The sequence below is a fragment of the Oratosquilla oratoria genome, chromosome 18 (genome assembly GCF_046742065.1).
Source record: "Oratosquilla oratoria isolate Oo_2021 chromosome 18, ASM4674206v1, whole genome shotgun sequence".
NCBI lineage: Eukaryota > Metazoa > Arthropoda > Malacostraca > Stomatopoda > Squillidae > Oratosquilla > Oratosquilla oratoria.
In genome coordinates this window covers 22,589,443-22,605,508 of record NC_134794.1, presented here as the reverse complement: position 1 = coordinate 22,605,508, position 16,066 = coordinate 22,589,443, and the positions used below count along the sequence as shown (strand labels likewise).

The following is a 16,066-nucleotide window of genomic DNA, read 5'->3' as shown; positions in this document are numbered from 1 at the left end:
CGCTCTTTCTGTCCGTCTGCTTGTTTGTGTCTCTCTTAAATACTTTATTTGTTTTGTATTTCGTTAGTTGACGCCTCTTAATCTTTTACAACTGTCCACTGACGGTGTACCCAGCTTTATAGCGCACTCTTCGAGTACCAACACAATACCCTGTCTGGTTCCATCTTATTGTGTCCTCGATAATCTTGAATAAAGATAAATGAATCTTCTTCTTATACTTCAAAATTTCTTTTCATTTGTATTGTAATTTAATTTTTATTTTTGTTTTTCATTTTCATATTTTTGTCATATCTGTTTTTTTTTTTATCTTATTTATCTCAGGTCTATTCCTATTTTCATATCTATATTCAATTTTTTTGCTCTTTTCCTTTTTTTTTCTTTTTTGTCACTCCTTTAGTTACTTAATTCTTTTGCCTGGACCAACCTTACTCTACGTAATTCCTTATCTTAATCAGATAGGCCCTCGTAAATCCTTCCACCTTTGTAAGAAGGACCTGATGAGTAGTTGTCTTCTCTCAGATAGTATCTCTCTGTCTTCTTTGTCTCATGAAGGAATAATCTAACGAACCTGATTGTGCTTTAACCACAAGAACAAAAATATCTAAAACTCTACTTCAACATTTTCTCTTTCTTTTCTTATTCTTCCTTTTTTATACAACAGTTTTGTCTCTCTTCCTTTGAGCCCTGTTGATGTAAGAATAATAATGATAATATTTTCTATCCTTAGGAGATAATTTGCGAGAATATTTGGTCTCCAGACAAGAGATATTGGACTCCGGACGCCACACTCGTTTTTTCTATCTTCTCAACCATTATCTCATCATGTCATCTCTGAGTGAGGTCTCCAAATTTCATAATGATCCGACAGGATCATTAAGCTTCATCGTTTGCTGCCGCCCATGCTTCTCTCGGTCCTCGCAAGACAAGATCCCTTTAGAAACTCGAAACTGAACTTTGTCGTTCAGAAGAGTCTGCACAGGTGTCGCTTGACTTCGTCATCATGCTATTTGCACTTTTTCCTTTCCAAAATGTTATTTTCTTTCATTATGATATCCAACTCTGCCTCTCTCTCAACGCCACTCTATCTTTCTTCGTGATCTCGGTTACCCGATGACTTACTTAATCAAATCCAATTTAGCAATGATTAACCCTATGAGAAGTCTGTTAGTACACACATCCATCCATCCATCCATCCATCCATCCATCCATCCATCCATCCATACATACATACATACATACATACATACATACATACATACATACATACATACATACATACATACATACATGCATGCATACATACATACATACATACATACATACATTCATACATACATGCATACATCGATTGATACATACATACATACGTACATACATGCATACATACATACATACATACATACATGCATACATACATACGTACATACATACATACATACATACATACGTACATACATACATACATACATACATACATACATACATACATACATACATACATACATACCAAGAGGCCTTTTCCCTATTACAAGGAGGTTGTCCGAGTCAAAGAATACAACGCCCTCCCCATCTTATCACCTCGTGGACAAAGGGTTTATCCTCGCCCCCGCCACACTGTCCGGCTGTGGATTTTTTTTTTTTTTTCTAATATCAGATGGAAAAAGCCTCTACGCTTTCTAGAGTTAAGAATCCTTCCTTAAGGTCATTCTTTCTTTCCCATTTTACCCTGCGTGTGTGTGTGTCTGTGTGTGTGTGATTCACCATGGTCTTTGGATCAGGTAATGCTGTGACATTAAACGCACACACACACCCAACTCCCCGCCCACGAGAGTTAGAGTAACGACTCGAAGAGCAGCGATACTGAAATTATTTCACCCCTGGGCAGGATTCGAGCCCGGACCGCCGTAGTGACAGTCGGGGACTCTACCAACCGCGCCACCGAATCGTGTGTGTGTGTGTGTGTGTGTGTGTGTGTGTGTGTGTGTGTGTGTGTGTGTGTGTGTGTGTGTGTGTGTGTGTGTGTGTGTGTGTGTGTGTGTGTGTGTGTGTGTGTGTGTGTGTGTGTGTGCGTGCGTGCGTGCGCAATCGGTAGTCGATTTGTCTGTATTCGTTTTATGTATACAATATGAAAAGATCGACGGGAAAAAAATGTCTATTTTGTCCCATGGATAGTTATCAATTGATCGATACTTATATGTGAATATTGTGTTTTCTCTTTGTGAAATATGTTTTATAAGTTTAACTGATATTTTACAATAAATATTTATTGAGAGATGCGTTTTTCCTAAGCATCCACCCATCCTTGTATCCTTTGAAGAAAATATAAATTTTCTGACATCAACGTTTCTTTGTGCCAGTACCTTTTAAGAAATGGTTGGTAAAAATAAAAGAGTCTTCTCAGGGTCAGACACGCAAACGTAGCAGAGCATAAAACACACACACACACACACACACACACACACACACAAACACATATCTTCATTGCTTCATTTACTTTAGTAGTAATTCTCTCTGCAGCCAGGTGATTTTATCCAGCACGAAGCTGACCCACGACATGCCAGGATTATGTAAATATATATTTCGTTAATGCTGTGTTGATGTAATTACGTTGATAAAAAAAAATTTATGAGAGTTACTCAACGTAGAAATATACTATGTATATATACTATGTATTTGCATATTTCCTATATATTATCATGGGTCATATTTGGATGTCCGAATTTTTACATATTTTGTACAATTCTGCTTCACCACATAAAGTATATCACATCAGACGACCCTAAAATGTCGTTTTTCTTCTTCTTCTTCTTCTTCTTCTTCTTCTTCTTCTTCTTCTTCTTCTTCTTCTCCTTCTTCTTCTTCTTCTTCTTCTTCTTTTTCTTCTTCTTCTTCTTCTTTTTCTTCTTCTTCTTCTTCTTCTTCTTCTTCTTCTTCTTCTTCTTCTTCTTCTTCTTCTTCTTCTTCTTCTTCTTCTTCTTTTTCTTCATCTTCTTCTTCTTCTTCTTCTTCTTCTTCTTCTTCTTCTTCTTCTTCATCATCAACTGTACAAAAATTTTCTTCAGCCATGCACTGTTTCAGGCATCGGTACCTCATGCACTCCTTCGGTTTACACTTCCGTTACATGGTGAAGGTCAAGAAATCAACTTTTCTGAAGAAATTTACGCTTTATTCGAATGCTGTGACATGGGTAGGTAGGTATAACCCTGCCGACTTCCGAAAGCAGGGCTGACAGCATAGGAAATAATATTTTTATCATGCACAAAGATATATTTTCAGATAACATACGAATGTCATATAATTTGTTATGGGTGTGAATATAAATGTATGTATAGTTTTGAAAAAGCTGTTCTTATCATTAAAAAAATGTGACAAATCTTAACATAGATATGGCCCTGACAAAATCTGACTACAGGGCTCAGAGTATAGTAAGTATTGTAAACAAAATTTTCATAAAACAATAGTGATATACATCTTAAATAATATACGATTGTCATATATTCTGGAGTATGTGAGGGTGTATGTATAATTTCATTATTATTTGAGTAATACAACTCAAAATATTTCTGTAACTGCCTTAGCTTGTGAGTTTAGATAATTGTAGTACAACCCAAAGTGATCTTAAAACCTGCAAGCAACAGTCTGTATAAAATGCAGTGTTGATATCTTACTTGAAGTAATTTGAAATTATTTTAAAAAGTGTACGTAATCACCGAGTTTAAGGTGATGTATATATAGTGTCTATTTGTGTAAAAACATGTATGTACACATGTCACCACGTTTACATGCACATGTATTAAAAGATGTAGAGGCGTTTGCTTCTGTTGTGCCAGCGTGCCTGAGACAGGAAGAAATGAACTGTAAATATGTGTAAATATCATACATATATATTACGAATAAAAATTATACCACATCAGTCTTGTTATTGTATCTATTTGCCTTATTCATGAAACCTTATCATTTTTTTTTTTTTTTTTTTCGCCGAAGCACTGTTATGGGACAAATCTACGAACCAAAGATGCAGAACCAACAAAGAAAATGGGAAATAATAATAGACAAAACAAAACAAAAATATATATATATATATTGTATTAAGTTTTTTTTTTCGTCATTTTATCTTGATGTTCTTTCTTCTTCGGGTCATATTTCTTGGTTTTTTATTTCAGTAAAACTTGAATGCAACACTCCCTCTGACGCCATAATGACTTTTTTTACAGGTTTTCTTCTGACAATTAGATGATCTGATTTAGTTTAGGGCAAAACTTCGCGCTACAATGGTTAGGTTATCGCAATCAACCGCTTGACTATAGAGTTTTATTATTCTATTCTAGCTAACCCCAAATGATTCTGTTCAGTTGGTGACAATTCCATCACTGAAGGGGATGAGAAAGATATACATAGCATTTGTCAACATGCAGTGTGTAATATTAGATTTGAGTTAATTTCGATAACATTTCATGTAGTAATATACTTTATAGATTTTATTCAACAAAAAAACAAGCGGTAATGTAGCACTAAATTAAGTCAAACAGATTTGTCGATGACCATTTCTTCCGAAGTAAGAGAAATATGAAATTTATCAAGAAATCATGACAAAATTGTATACATTTTTTTTTCTTTCTTTTTTAAGATTCTGTTATGGGTCAAAACTAACTGAAAATGTGGAAATAGTGTCAACAAAATAAAACGAAACACCGTATTTGGGAAATAAGAAGAAATCATATGTAAACAATAAAATAATCTCCGATTCACATAGCGAGTAGTCTGACGGATCTCTCAAACGATATGACGTCATCAATTACTTTCAGCCTTTTAGTTTTCTTTTTCTTTTCTTTTTTCTTTTAATCTCCACCGACCATCTAATGTTCAACAGGAGTGACGAAAACAATTATTTTCAGTCTAAAAGAATTGTTTTCAATCTATTCCGTTCAGACAATTTTACTAACATTTCTCACGAGCAATCCTGTATTTTTTTTCAGAAATATCACTGCAGTTAAAAAAGAAAATACAATAGTAGAAACTGATGTCATTTCAAATACAGGAAGTTTTGTGAGGTGATATTCTGTACACCGTAGTGTTTAAGCGGCTTTACCTGAGCCGCTAAATGGATACCTACACCTCACCTTCGTATATTTACTTAATTGTGCTGACTGCCTCTTGCAACCTAGCAGACATGTACATATCGCATCAGCACTGCCAAGCCAGTCCCAGAACAAACCAGAAGCGGCGAGCAGGCGAACATGCAAAAAAAAAAAATAATAATAATAATAATAATAATATCACCAAGTCTCTAGACTTGGCGAGTCAGAGTGAGCGGGAACGAAAGGCTCACGCACGTACGCACGCACGAATATTCGAAACGGAGTTGGATAGAACCACACGCATATACGAATACACAGAAGACGAACGAATGAATACGCATAGAAGTCAATTTACTACCAGTGTTAAGCTTCGGAGAAAACACTTGACTTGAACCACCAAAAAAGAAAAATCATCTTAAAATAACAAAATGACGCACCATTGCGACCTAACCGACTGGAAAATGATCTAATGACTACCACGCTCTTGGATACTTACCATTACAATGAAAAATTTGAGTTAAAAATGACTACACTAACTCAAAGTAAGCACAAGTGCTGTGTGTGTGTGTGTGTGTGTGTGTGTGTGTGTGTGTGTGTGTGTGTGTGTGTGTGTGTGTGTGTGTGTGTGTGTGTGTGTGTGCGTGCGTGTGTGTGCGTGTGTTTGCGTGTGTGTGTGTGTGTGTGTGTGTGTGTGTGTGTGTGTGTGTGTGTGTGTGTGTGTGTGTGTGTGTGTGTGTGTGTGTGTGTGTGTGTGTGTGTGTGTGTGTGTGTGTGTATGTGTGTGTGTGTTGTGCCTTTTTTGCCGTGATTACTGTAAAATCCACCCATAAGAGTTGCTAAGTATACAGCATGTTCACTCTCACGTCATGTACTCCTGACTAGGTGACATGACATCACATGTTAAGCCCCGCCTCCTCCCTTTGTGCAGATAGGATTAATAATATACATAGATTCTGGAACAAACGACCTCTTTCAAGCATAGCTACCGAGAAGCAAATTGTGATCCCTTTTTTTTTTCTTCTTATTTTTTATTTATTTATCTATTTCTTTAAGAAATGATTAACTACTTGAATTGCTCGAAGGCGTATTAGACCAACGATAGCCCTTCAAGCATACCAATTTTGGCGCCTTTTCGAGTTACCTTCAGCTAGACAAAACAAAATCTATAAAATACGGTGCTGTGTTGAAGAAGTCAAAGTGAGTACGTATCGACAAGACCAAAGAACAAACAAAATAGAAAGACAATTTTGCACCCTTTTTTTTTTTTTTTTTTTTTTTTTTTTTTTTTTTTTTTTTTTGGGTGGGAATTCTTTCTTTTTATCTTCAACTGTGGTTGGAATGCATTTGAAAATGAGATTATCTTTCGCCAAATTGTTACATCTGCAGAAGGAATTATTTCTCGAACATATTTGTCTTTTTTCAAAACGCCTGTTATCGTTATGACAAAACAAAACCCTATGAATTACTGAAATTTTGTCACAATTGGAAACATATACTATCTTTTTATGGTGTGCCTTTCCTTGCCCCCTTCCTCTCTCGGGTGTGAGGGCGGACTAATTCCTGAAGACAGAGCGGGGAGACCAACAGAACCGTCCCGGCGCAGGCGGCGAACCAAGGCCAGTTCAAAGGGCAACACCAGGTAGGTGGGAGACTATGAGCTGCGTAATACAGCACGCAATACCATGGCATTGTACTTATGATCACGTGTGTGTGTGTGTGTGTGTGTGTGTGTGTGTGTGTGTGTGTGTGTGTGTGTGTGTGTGTGTGTGTGTGTGTGTGTGTGTGTGTGTGTGTGTGTGTGTGTGTGTGTGTGTGTGTGTGTGTGTGTGTGTGTGTGTGTGCATGTATGTGCGTGTGTGTACATGTGTGTGTGTGCGCGCGCGCGCGCGCGTGTGTGTGTGTGTGTGTGCGCGCGCGCGCGCGTGTGTGTGTGTGTGTGTGTGTGTGTGTGTGTGTGTGTGCATGTGTGTGTGTGTGTGTGTGTGTGTGTGTGTGTGTGTGTGTGTGTGTGTGTGTGTGTGTGTGTGTGTGTGTGTGTGTGTGTGTGTGTGTGTGTGTGTGTGTGTGTGTGTGTGTGTGTGTGTGTGTGTGTGTGTGTGTGTGTGTGTGTGTGTGTGTGTGCGCACGCGCGCCTTTCACACAGTCACGTGTCTCCGATTTACTTCCGTAGGATAAGGCACATATTGCTCTCAGGTGAGTCTTGATGCAGATTAAAATGTATCCCTTGAATAAAAGTCGCTATATAACTGTAATAAAAACTTTTTTCTCCCTCCGAGTAATAAGCAGCCTAGTGCATATTATAATATATGTACCTGGGGGTATGCGCTCTATGATGCCAAACCGTGTTCGAGTCTGAGAGAAATGAGAGGCGGCGACCGACAAGTTTTGATCAGAAACTTCGATCACAAGTCCAGCGCCATTCTTGCCTCTTCCCGCGCGCCCCTCAATATCCCGATCGTGATATTCAAAGATTTTGTTCTATCTAACGCCAGGCAGTTTCATTTAGCTTAGAGCAGTGGTACACATGGGTACTTGAAAGGTCACATAGCTTCACCGAAAACTAGCGAGAGCGTGGATGATTAGCGATTTTAATCAGTGTTGACATGGTCGTCATAAGTGAAGGGCACGAGGGGTAAAGAGTTCTAGAAGCCCCTCGGGATTAAAAAAAATCTCTGCCTGTGAAAGAGTCGATCAACAAAGTAAAGAAATAGTTATAGAAATAAATAAACAAAAACAAATAGATAAATGAATAGATAAATAAACACACAAACAAATAGATAAATAAATAAATAAGTAAATAAATAGATAAATGAATAGATGAGTAAAGAATTAATTTAATAAATGAATAAATACATAAATGAATAACTAGGTAAGCAAATGAAGAAGTGGACAAATAAACAAATAAGTGAATTTGTAAAAGATGAATAGATAAATGAATAAGTAAACAAATAAATGGATAAATAAGTAAATTAATGAATAAATAAATAAGTAAATTGATAGATACACAGATAAACAGATGGTTAAATAAATAAACAAATAAATGAAAAAGTAAATAGACAAAAGAATAAGCAAAAAACTGAGAAGAATCTAAGGTGACGCCTTCTCAGTTCGATCAAAGTGTTTGTCATTAGCAAGAATAAAATATAATAGAGACACGATGTGGAAGAGTTTGGTCGAGAGAGCCAGATTAATATCTATGTAAGTATACATTAGGTAAGAAGCCTACGCCAGGAGGCGCTGAGTAGCTACAGCCGAAGCCGTCATCTTCACCCTCTTATGCGTTTCTTGGTTTGTTGGGTTAAGTAACAGTCATTACTGGGAATCTGAGAGAAGTGCGGGATTCGAGCCCACAACTGAGTGAATGCGAGACCGGCACGCTTCCGATTACGCCACCAGTGTTACCGCGATGAAGGGAGGAGACTAAGCCTGGCCAGCCATTTCTGGTTCAGACCCGCCGGCCTCTTAAACACGGTGAGGTGTGTCACTGATTTTTTTTCTTCGGGGTAGGCCAAACCACCCAGACTCCGAACAAGACTCCCAGGGCCGCCGGCCCTAAGATGAATCAAATCATCCAGCGGCATTAGTCGCAGTGGGAGGTGGTGAGTCATCTCAGCATGTTGAACATTCAAACCAATGCCGAGTTATGTACTACTCTCGTCCTGTTTCCCTCTGAACGCGACCCGCCAAGAGAGCGAAGGGCTCTACACATAAAACAATTAAGTAGAGTGGAAGTTTTGCAGGCAAACATAATGGTAATAATAACAATAGTAATAATAATGATAGTCTATGTGCGTCTTTTGGTTTCAAAGAAACTGAGCAAAGAAAATGAGCAAAACGGGTAACTTATGGATACAAGACTAAAAATAGAAAACAAAAGAATATCGAATTAATCATAAACAGAACTTAAACTAATGGAAGACCTGTGGATTTGTTGTCCGAATTGGTTCATGTTGAAATGGATATGTGACCTAGAAGAAAAAAAATTGAAAAACTTGACAGGGTTCATAAAATGCGCATGCCTAAAAATATGTATCGTTTGAAGACGTTACTGATGAATGAAGGTTTGAGTGTAAAGCATCAACACATCATGTATTTTTGTTTCTGTTTTTGTTTTGTTATCATTTGTCTGTCTGATTTTCATTTATCATTAGTTATATGTCAATTTATTATTATTTACTATTTACCTGTTTTTTTATTATTTAACTATACCTATGCATTTATTTATGTATTTTATTTGTTATTTACATTATTATAGTTTTTATTTATTATTTCATTATTATTATGATTTTTTTCGCATCCGACCTAGATATGGACCAAAAGGTCTCCTGTCGGCATGCTCCGCCTTTGTAATCCTTTGTAATCCTTTGACAACTCAACATGAAAAGTCAGGTCTTATAAGTCAAATATTTCTACTAATTCATAATGACTACTAGCCTATAGATAGTTCTAAACCTCAGCCTAAATTTATAGTACCAACGATTCAGATCATTTAGATTTCTCGAACGAATCTAAAATCTAAACATAATCAGAAACCAAACAGAACATTGAAACAAGGAAACAAGATTCATAACATAGTAAAAACAAAAAACAAGAAAAACAAAACATTTGGGACCTGCCTTTGAGCAAAACTGTATAACCAACATCAAAAAGATGAAACTCGCGTTGGTAGCGTCCAAAAGCATTAATTCCAACGCAAGCGATTAAAGCAATTAAGATGTATGAGTCGGAGAGTAAATGATTACAAGGAAAGAAATTCATATAGTTTAAAACAATTTTAACCATTTAATGGTCGCCATAAGAGCATGCGAGAGACGAAAAACTCGACAGAGATAAAACTGGTTGTTGTGTGAAAGTAACCCTTGCAGCCAAACAAGGTGACGAAGAAAGATAACATAAGTAAAGAAATCAATGAAAATCGTAAACACAAGTGCCTCATTGGGACCACTTCACCTAATCGCCTCTTTGTGCTAGCAATTCACACCTCTTTCATTACACTCGTAGAATGCAAACAGCTGCTACGGAAAAGATACGTTAAAGAGTAGTATGATATAATGAATATGATCGAGCGAATGTAAAATAGATAGGAGTGAGTGAAGCAGTTTGCAAACGCGCCCACGCGCGGACCCCCTGAAGATCCCGCGCTGCTCGCCCAGCAACAAAACGAACGAAAACCACGAACCTGTGACGCATAAATTTATACTTTACAATGACTCCTTTCTGAGTTATTATTCAAGTTATGCGAAGTTTAAAACTTAACAAAATTAAAAACAAAAAAACATGCAATATTACAATAGGTTGACTTGTTCATAGAAAAAAATATGAACGATTGAAAAAAAATGCGATTGAATGTATGAGCATGCGTGTTTGCTTTCCCTGTTTTCGCGTATATACACGAATACGCGATCGTGTTGTATGTGTGAATGTGTGTAGGGGGGTATATTGGGTAGATGTGGGTGTAGATGTGGGTGTTGGTGTGGGTGTTGGTGTGGGTGTGTTTGCGTGTGTGGGTAATATTACTTATCATTGGATATCTCGGACCTAGCCATCTATCCACATCCAAGACTACAAGCAGGTCAAAGAAATTCCGCCAATGATCTATGACGACACATCATCCAACCTCCCTAACCTGAACTTGAAACTTGCATAAGCTTGTCTGTTTACTTATTGTAAAGTTATTTCTTTAGAACTATCGTTGTATCAAATCCTTGAGGGCTAACAAGAAACAAATAAAAAGCGTCAGCCAATAGAAGGCAATCATTAACATAAATAAAAAGAATGAGTCAGACTCTTGCTGAAATCACAAGAAAACAGAAATCTGAAACTAGAATCTACCAACCCAGAATGAGAGTATCAGTCTCGCATAGGTTGAACAAACTAGCCTAGGAGTGACAATGGAGTATCTGAACGAAATGAAACCACGAGCATTTGATCAACATATGTAACCGCCATATTGGTGGATACAGCAAGGAACAAGTACTGTAAATAGAGTAGTACAATACGAAAGCACTAATATCCTAAGTTAAATAAAAGTCCAACACATTTATTAGAAAGGTAAAACAAACTTTGTCTATCATTGAGGAAACCAGAGGTTATATCCTTCACGAGGATACCAGGGAAGAATTTTTCTAATGACTGTAGTCACAGTTTGCTGCACACAACAACAAAACAACTGAATTTGTGTTATCAAAGACTAAAAGCTTCAAATTGTTGACAAAGCAAAAACGATCCAAGCTTCTGCAGCTCAAGTTACCTGTCCCTGTGTTTTGTTTATTTTAAGCCACTACAAATAACTTGTAAGTCCCCAAAATCTAAAAATAGTCATCCAGAGCTTTGTTTTGTAATTCCTATCTTTCAAGATATTTATCAATACCTGCCCTGAAAGTGGAACATTTCTACTCTATCTTTAATGTGAAAACACAAAAATCCTTATAAAACACTAAACCATGTAAATGTAATCTACATGAAGTACCATGCAAAACAACTAAATATAATTTCAAACTACCATGCACACTACAACTACGAAAGCATCATAGAAAAAAAAATAGTGCCACTATAGAGTGTCTCTCACACAGACTCACCACAACCAAATCTAAGGCTCCCGAGCAGTGTTTGACAAACTCTGGGGCACTGATTTTGCTTGAAATACATTTCATAAATTAAGCCAAATACTTTTTCCATCACAGATCCTTCATATATGTCCCCCTTCGGCTTAGGTCGCCAAACTTTGGAATAGACTGTGCCAGTTTCTTTGCTTTGTAGAACCCTGTATGCCAACAGTGCTTTTTAATAAGCAAGTTAATGTCAATTTATAAACACTATTGTACTGCATTGGGAATGCCATTAGATATTCAATCCTGGATTATCCGGTTCTAGTTTGATCTCTTGTCGTCATATTTTGTTTGTTTGAAATAGTGACGATATTTTTCGATACTGAAACAAGTTTTCAAAACCAACTGGTGTCCGACGGAAATCAGTACGAGTGAGGCGATGGTTTGGAGGGAGGAAAGAGGGGCGGAAGTAAAGAATGGAAAGGGTTGCGAGGAAGGAAGAAACAGGAATAAGGGATAGAGAGAGAGTATCGGATGACAACGACGGGGATTACAAGTGGTAATGGGAGTCAAGGGGGAGGAGTCAATCTGGACCGTGGGACCACGAAATAGCGTAAAGACAGACGAAGCGGGAAAACCAGAAGGTTGGCGAATATATCGTATAAAGTTTCCCGATTACACAACCAGTTATGAAGCGAATGAAATTGTGTCATCTATCCACAACTACAAACTTACGAGTATATAAGATGGTAGTAAAGTAATGTTATTAATACTTTATTCTATTTGAAATTTTGGGGGTTAGCTTTTATCTAAAGACTTGCTATAGAAGACATTATAGCCGCCAAAAAAGAAAAAAGATGAACTTAAGTCAAGGAGAAGGCACAATGGCAGCCACGTAATATATGTTTTTTTTTCTCTCCTTCACTCTCCTCCTCGCTGTGGACACATGCACACACACACGCACGCACACACACATACATGCACATACATATACACACATACACGCACATACATACACATACACACACACACATACACGCACATACATACACGCGCACACACACACACACACATATACGCACATGCATACACATACACGCACACACATACATGCACATATATACACATACACACACACACATACCCGCACATACATACACGCACACACACACACACACATATACGCACATGCATACACATACACGCACACACACACACACACACATACGCACACACGCACACACACACACACACACACACACACACACACACACACACACACACAAACAAACAAACAAACAAACAAACAAATACGCACATGAGCACATTAACATTAATTCTTCTTTAGCTACGCAAGCAGCATAAGCATTAGAGCAGTATCAAAATACATTGTTAAAAAAGCGCTTTCCATTCAGAACTGTCATTCATTACATATAATTCCTTAGAACAAGCTAAAATAAAGAATGAATGAACACAACGAAGAATGGTCATGGACAACATGCGATGCTCTCCGTGTTCCCCGACTGTTACCACGACAGCCGATGGCGACATGACACCATCACACGTCGCGTGTCATGAGTCGGCAGAACACACGAGATTATATAAAAAAGAGAACATAAAGTACTACGAGCACAGGCATAAACACTGAAAACCGAGAGAAAATATAGGATATAAACCATACCCAGCAAGAGAAAGCACCTTTCATATCAGTGTTATCAATGTCTGTCGACACGACAGAAAGCATTACAGATATAAAATTGATCATAAATTCTAAAAATGATTATGCAGCACATCATGCTAACAAATGAAGATGAGAGTGCGCGCGTATATAAGTATGGCCACTCTTACATATGTAATATAATTTCTGTTCCTTTATATAATGTCTTATTTGTAGCTGCAAGGAAGGGCGTTTGAAAACAGATTTCTCTCGGAGATCGTCACCTACAGAGGTCGACATTCTTGACCAGAATTGTCTGTGCCGTTCTGTCTCTTCGTCATCGTCCTGCCCAGAGCCCTTGATAGGGAGGGTCCTGCCAGTCTCCCACGCCCTCCCCTAAAACCCCCCCTCCCCTCTTCCTCCCTGCCTCCCTCCATCTTCCTCCTTCGCTTTTCTTTCTGTATCGCTTGAGTCCTCCACTTCTTTCTCCTTATCATAGTGTCTGAATCTTCTTCATATTCTCCCGTACTCCTCTCGTTCAGATGGTATCGTTCTTCTCATCTTTTTTCTTCCCAGGGAGGGGGAAGAGAAGGAGGAGGAAGAGGAGAAAAAGGAGAAAAAGTAGAAGGACGAGAAGAGGGAAGAGAAAGAAAAAGAGAAAGATGATGAGAAGGAAAAGGAGATTGAAAAGGAGGCGAGGAAGAAGGAAGAGTAGGGTTAGGAGCAAGAGGAGTACGAGAAAAAACAAGGAAGAGAAGAAGAGAAAGAAGTTAGAGGAAGAGACTGAAGAGGAGAAAGACGGTGAGAGAAAGGAGAAGGAGGAGGAGGAGGAGGAGGAGGAGGCGGAGGAGGAGGAGAAGGAGGAGGGAAAGTTAGTGGAATGATGATTAAGAGTAGTTTAGGGGCGAGGGTGGAACTCCACCGTATTTTTTTCCTCGCTCCGTCGGGGCGGTCATGTTTGTGGACGGGGTTGAAGTGGTTCTCGAAGAGGGACCTCGTTGGAGGGCGGCGAGGTGCAGTGGCCAAGGTGGACTCGGGGTGACGCCAAGCGCGTGCTGGATGCGGCTTCCTGAAAAGAAATAAAAAGAAATGTCATTAGTAGTGTCATTAGTAACAACGTCAGCTGCAGTCTTTGTCGTCATCGTCGTCGACATCGTCGTCGTCATCGTCATTGTCATCGTCGTCGTCGTCATCATCGTCACCATCATCATAGTCGTCGTCGTCGTCGTCATCGTCATCATCATCATCATCATCATCACCACCATCATAACCATCATCAAAAGTGCCATCAGCACCATCAACATCATCACCATTACCATCAACAGCTACACGGAATTATCCCTCAAAACAGAAGCACATAATAACCGGGTCTGCGGTTTTTCTCTTCCGAAGTAATCCCTTCACTAGGATATTGCCCTCCCCACCTGCTATACTGCCAAGCGCCTGTCGGTTTCATTCATTTTATGGAGCGTCACCGTAGCGATGGGGTTAGAGAAACATTGCTGCATGAGGAGATTCGTTGTGTCGAATCGCTATCATCAAATCCCCTCTTCCCATCCCACGGAGCACCGACAATTCATCTCAGGACGATAATCATCGCCGCCGCAAACGTACAAAAACAACCTTGGCGAATTAACCACCATTTATATAACATGGCCATTAAAGCCGCCTTCCTCTCCCTAGAGTCGTGTCACGTGAGAATAATTTCAAGAAAAGCGTCATTGTAGTGCTGAAGAAGAGTTTCACCATTGACTGCACTGGTGCAGAGTTGCCGCAACTACAAAGACCAGATGTAGTCACCATCAAGGAACGCCATAGCTTCCAGTAAGTTGCCCACTATAACTATCACCTCTTTTTACATGAATCACCATCATCAGGATCATCTGAACTCTTAAACAATCACACTTTTTGGCGTCAGTATGAATATATTCCAACGCAAAGGTGATCCAGGCACTACTTCCACTGCCGTTTTCTTTTATTACCACCTCAGCCTCGGGCAGTATCTCGGAGCTCATCTACACTCATCTTCAGAATGTGATGAAGTCAGAGAGGCATCAGTCAAGTATGACCTGTTGGGAATGAGATCTGGAGCCCAGAGCCTCTTCTCTTTGGATATGTCACATTCTGCCTTTGTCAAAACTAACCGATATATCGTCAACAATATATCCATCTTCTTTACCTCAACAATAATTACTCAAGCCAAATGTTTATAGTCCTGGCAGAAATTTGATAAGAAACAAAAAAAATGAAATGTATGAAGCATTTGAATACCATTCTTGATCAAATTGATACAGAAAAGATCAAATTTATGAAAAAAATATATCGATGAAAAATAAGCCTTTCAGATTAACTATTCAGTAATTCATTGAAAGAATATCTCTGCCAGATTAATGTGAACAGGGTATGGTAACACCATCATCTCCAAATGATACTCTCTTGCAAAAGACAACGTCTCACCTCACACAGCCGCAACCCTCAACCCTAACCCCAACAACATAACGACTCTCATTGCATCCACAATCCACCACAATCACAACCTCTCCTCAGCTTTGTCTTATCACAAAAACGATGTGTCATTCTGCATCTCCCTGTTGCAGAGCTCATAAGGACTACTTCAGCGTTGCTTCAGTGGTACTGCAGTGTTGCTGCAGTGTTGCCAAATATATCAGTTCCAGAACTGCAGTGCTGTGTTTTTTTCTTTCCTGTGTATTGACGGAGTAATTTTCGGATTCTATTTCTATTATCGCTAGACGATATTACCAGCTTGGGAGAGAAAAGGAGGG

General features: G+C 38.7%; 1 protein-coding gene across 1 annotated transcript in view; it reads right to left on the bottom strand.

The window, feature by feature from the left end:
- Nucleotides 1–5,734: 5,734 nt before the first annotated feature.
- LOC143035117 (uncharacterized) overlaps nucleotides 5,735–16,066 on the bottom strand; it is a 76,939-nt gene continuing 66,607 nt past the window's right edge. Inside the window, exon 4 of the mRNA XM_076201694.1 lies at nucleotides 5,735–14,348. Coding sequence (XP_076057809.1) covers nucleotides 14,236–14,348 — 113 coding nt within the window. The 3' untranslated portion in view covers nucleotides 5,735–14,235. The remainder of the gene's footprint in view (nucleotides 14,349–16,066) is intronic.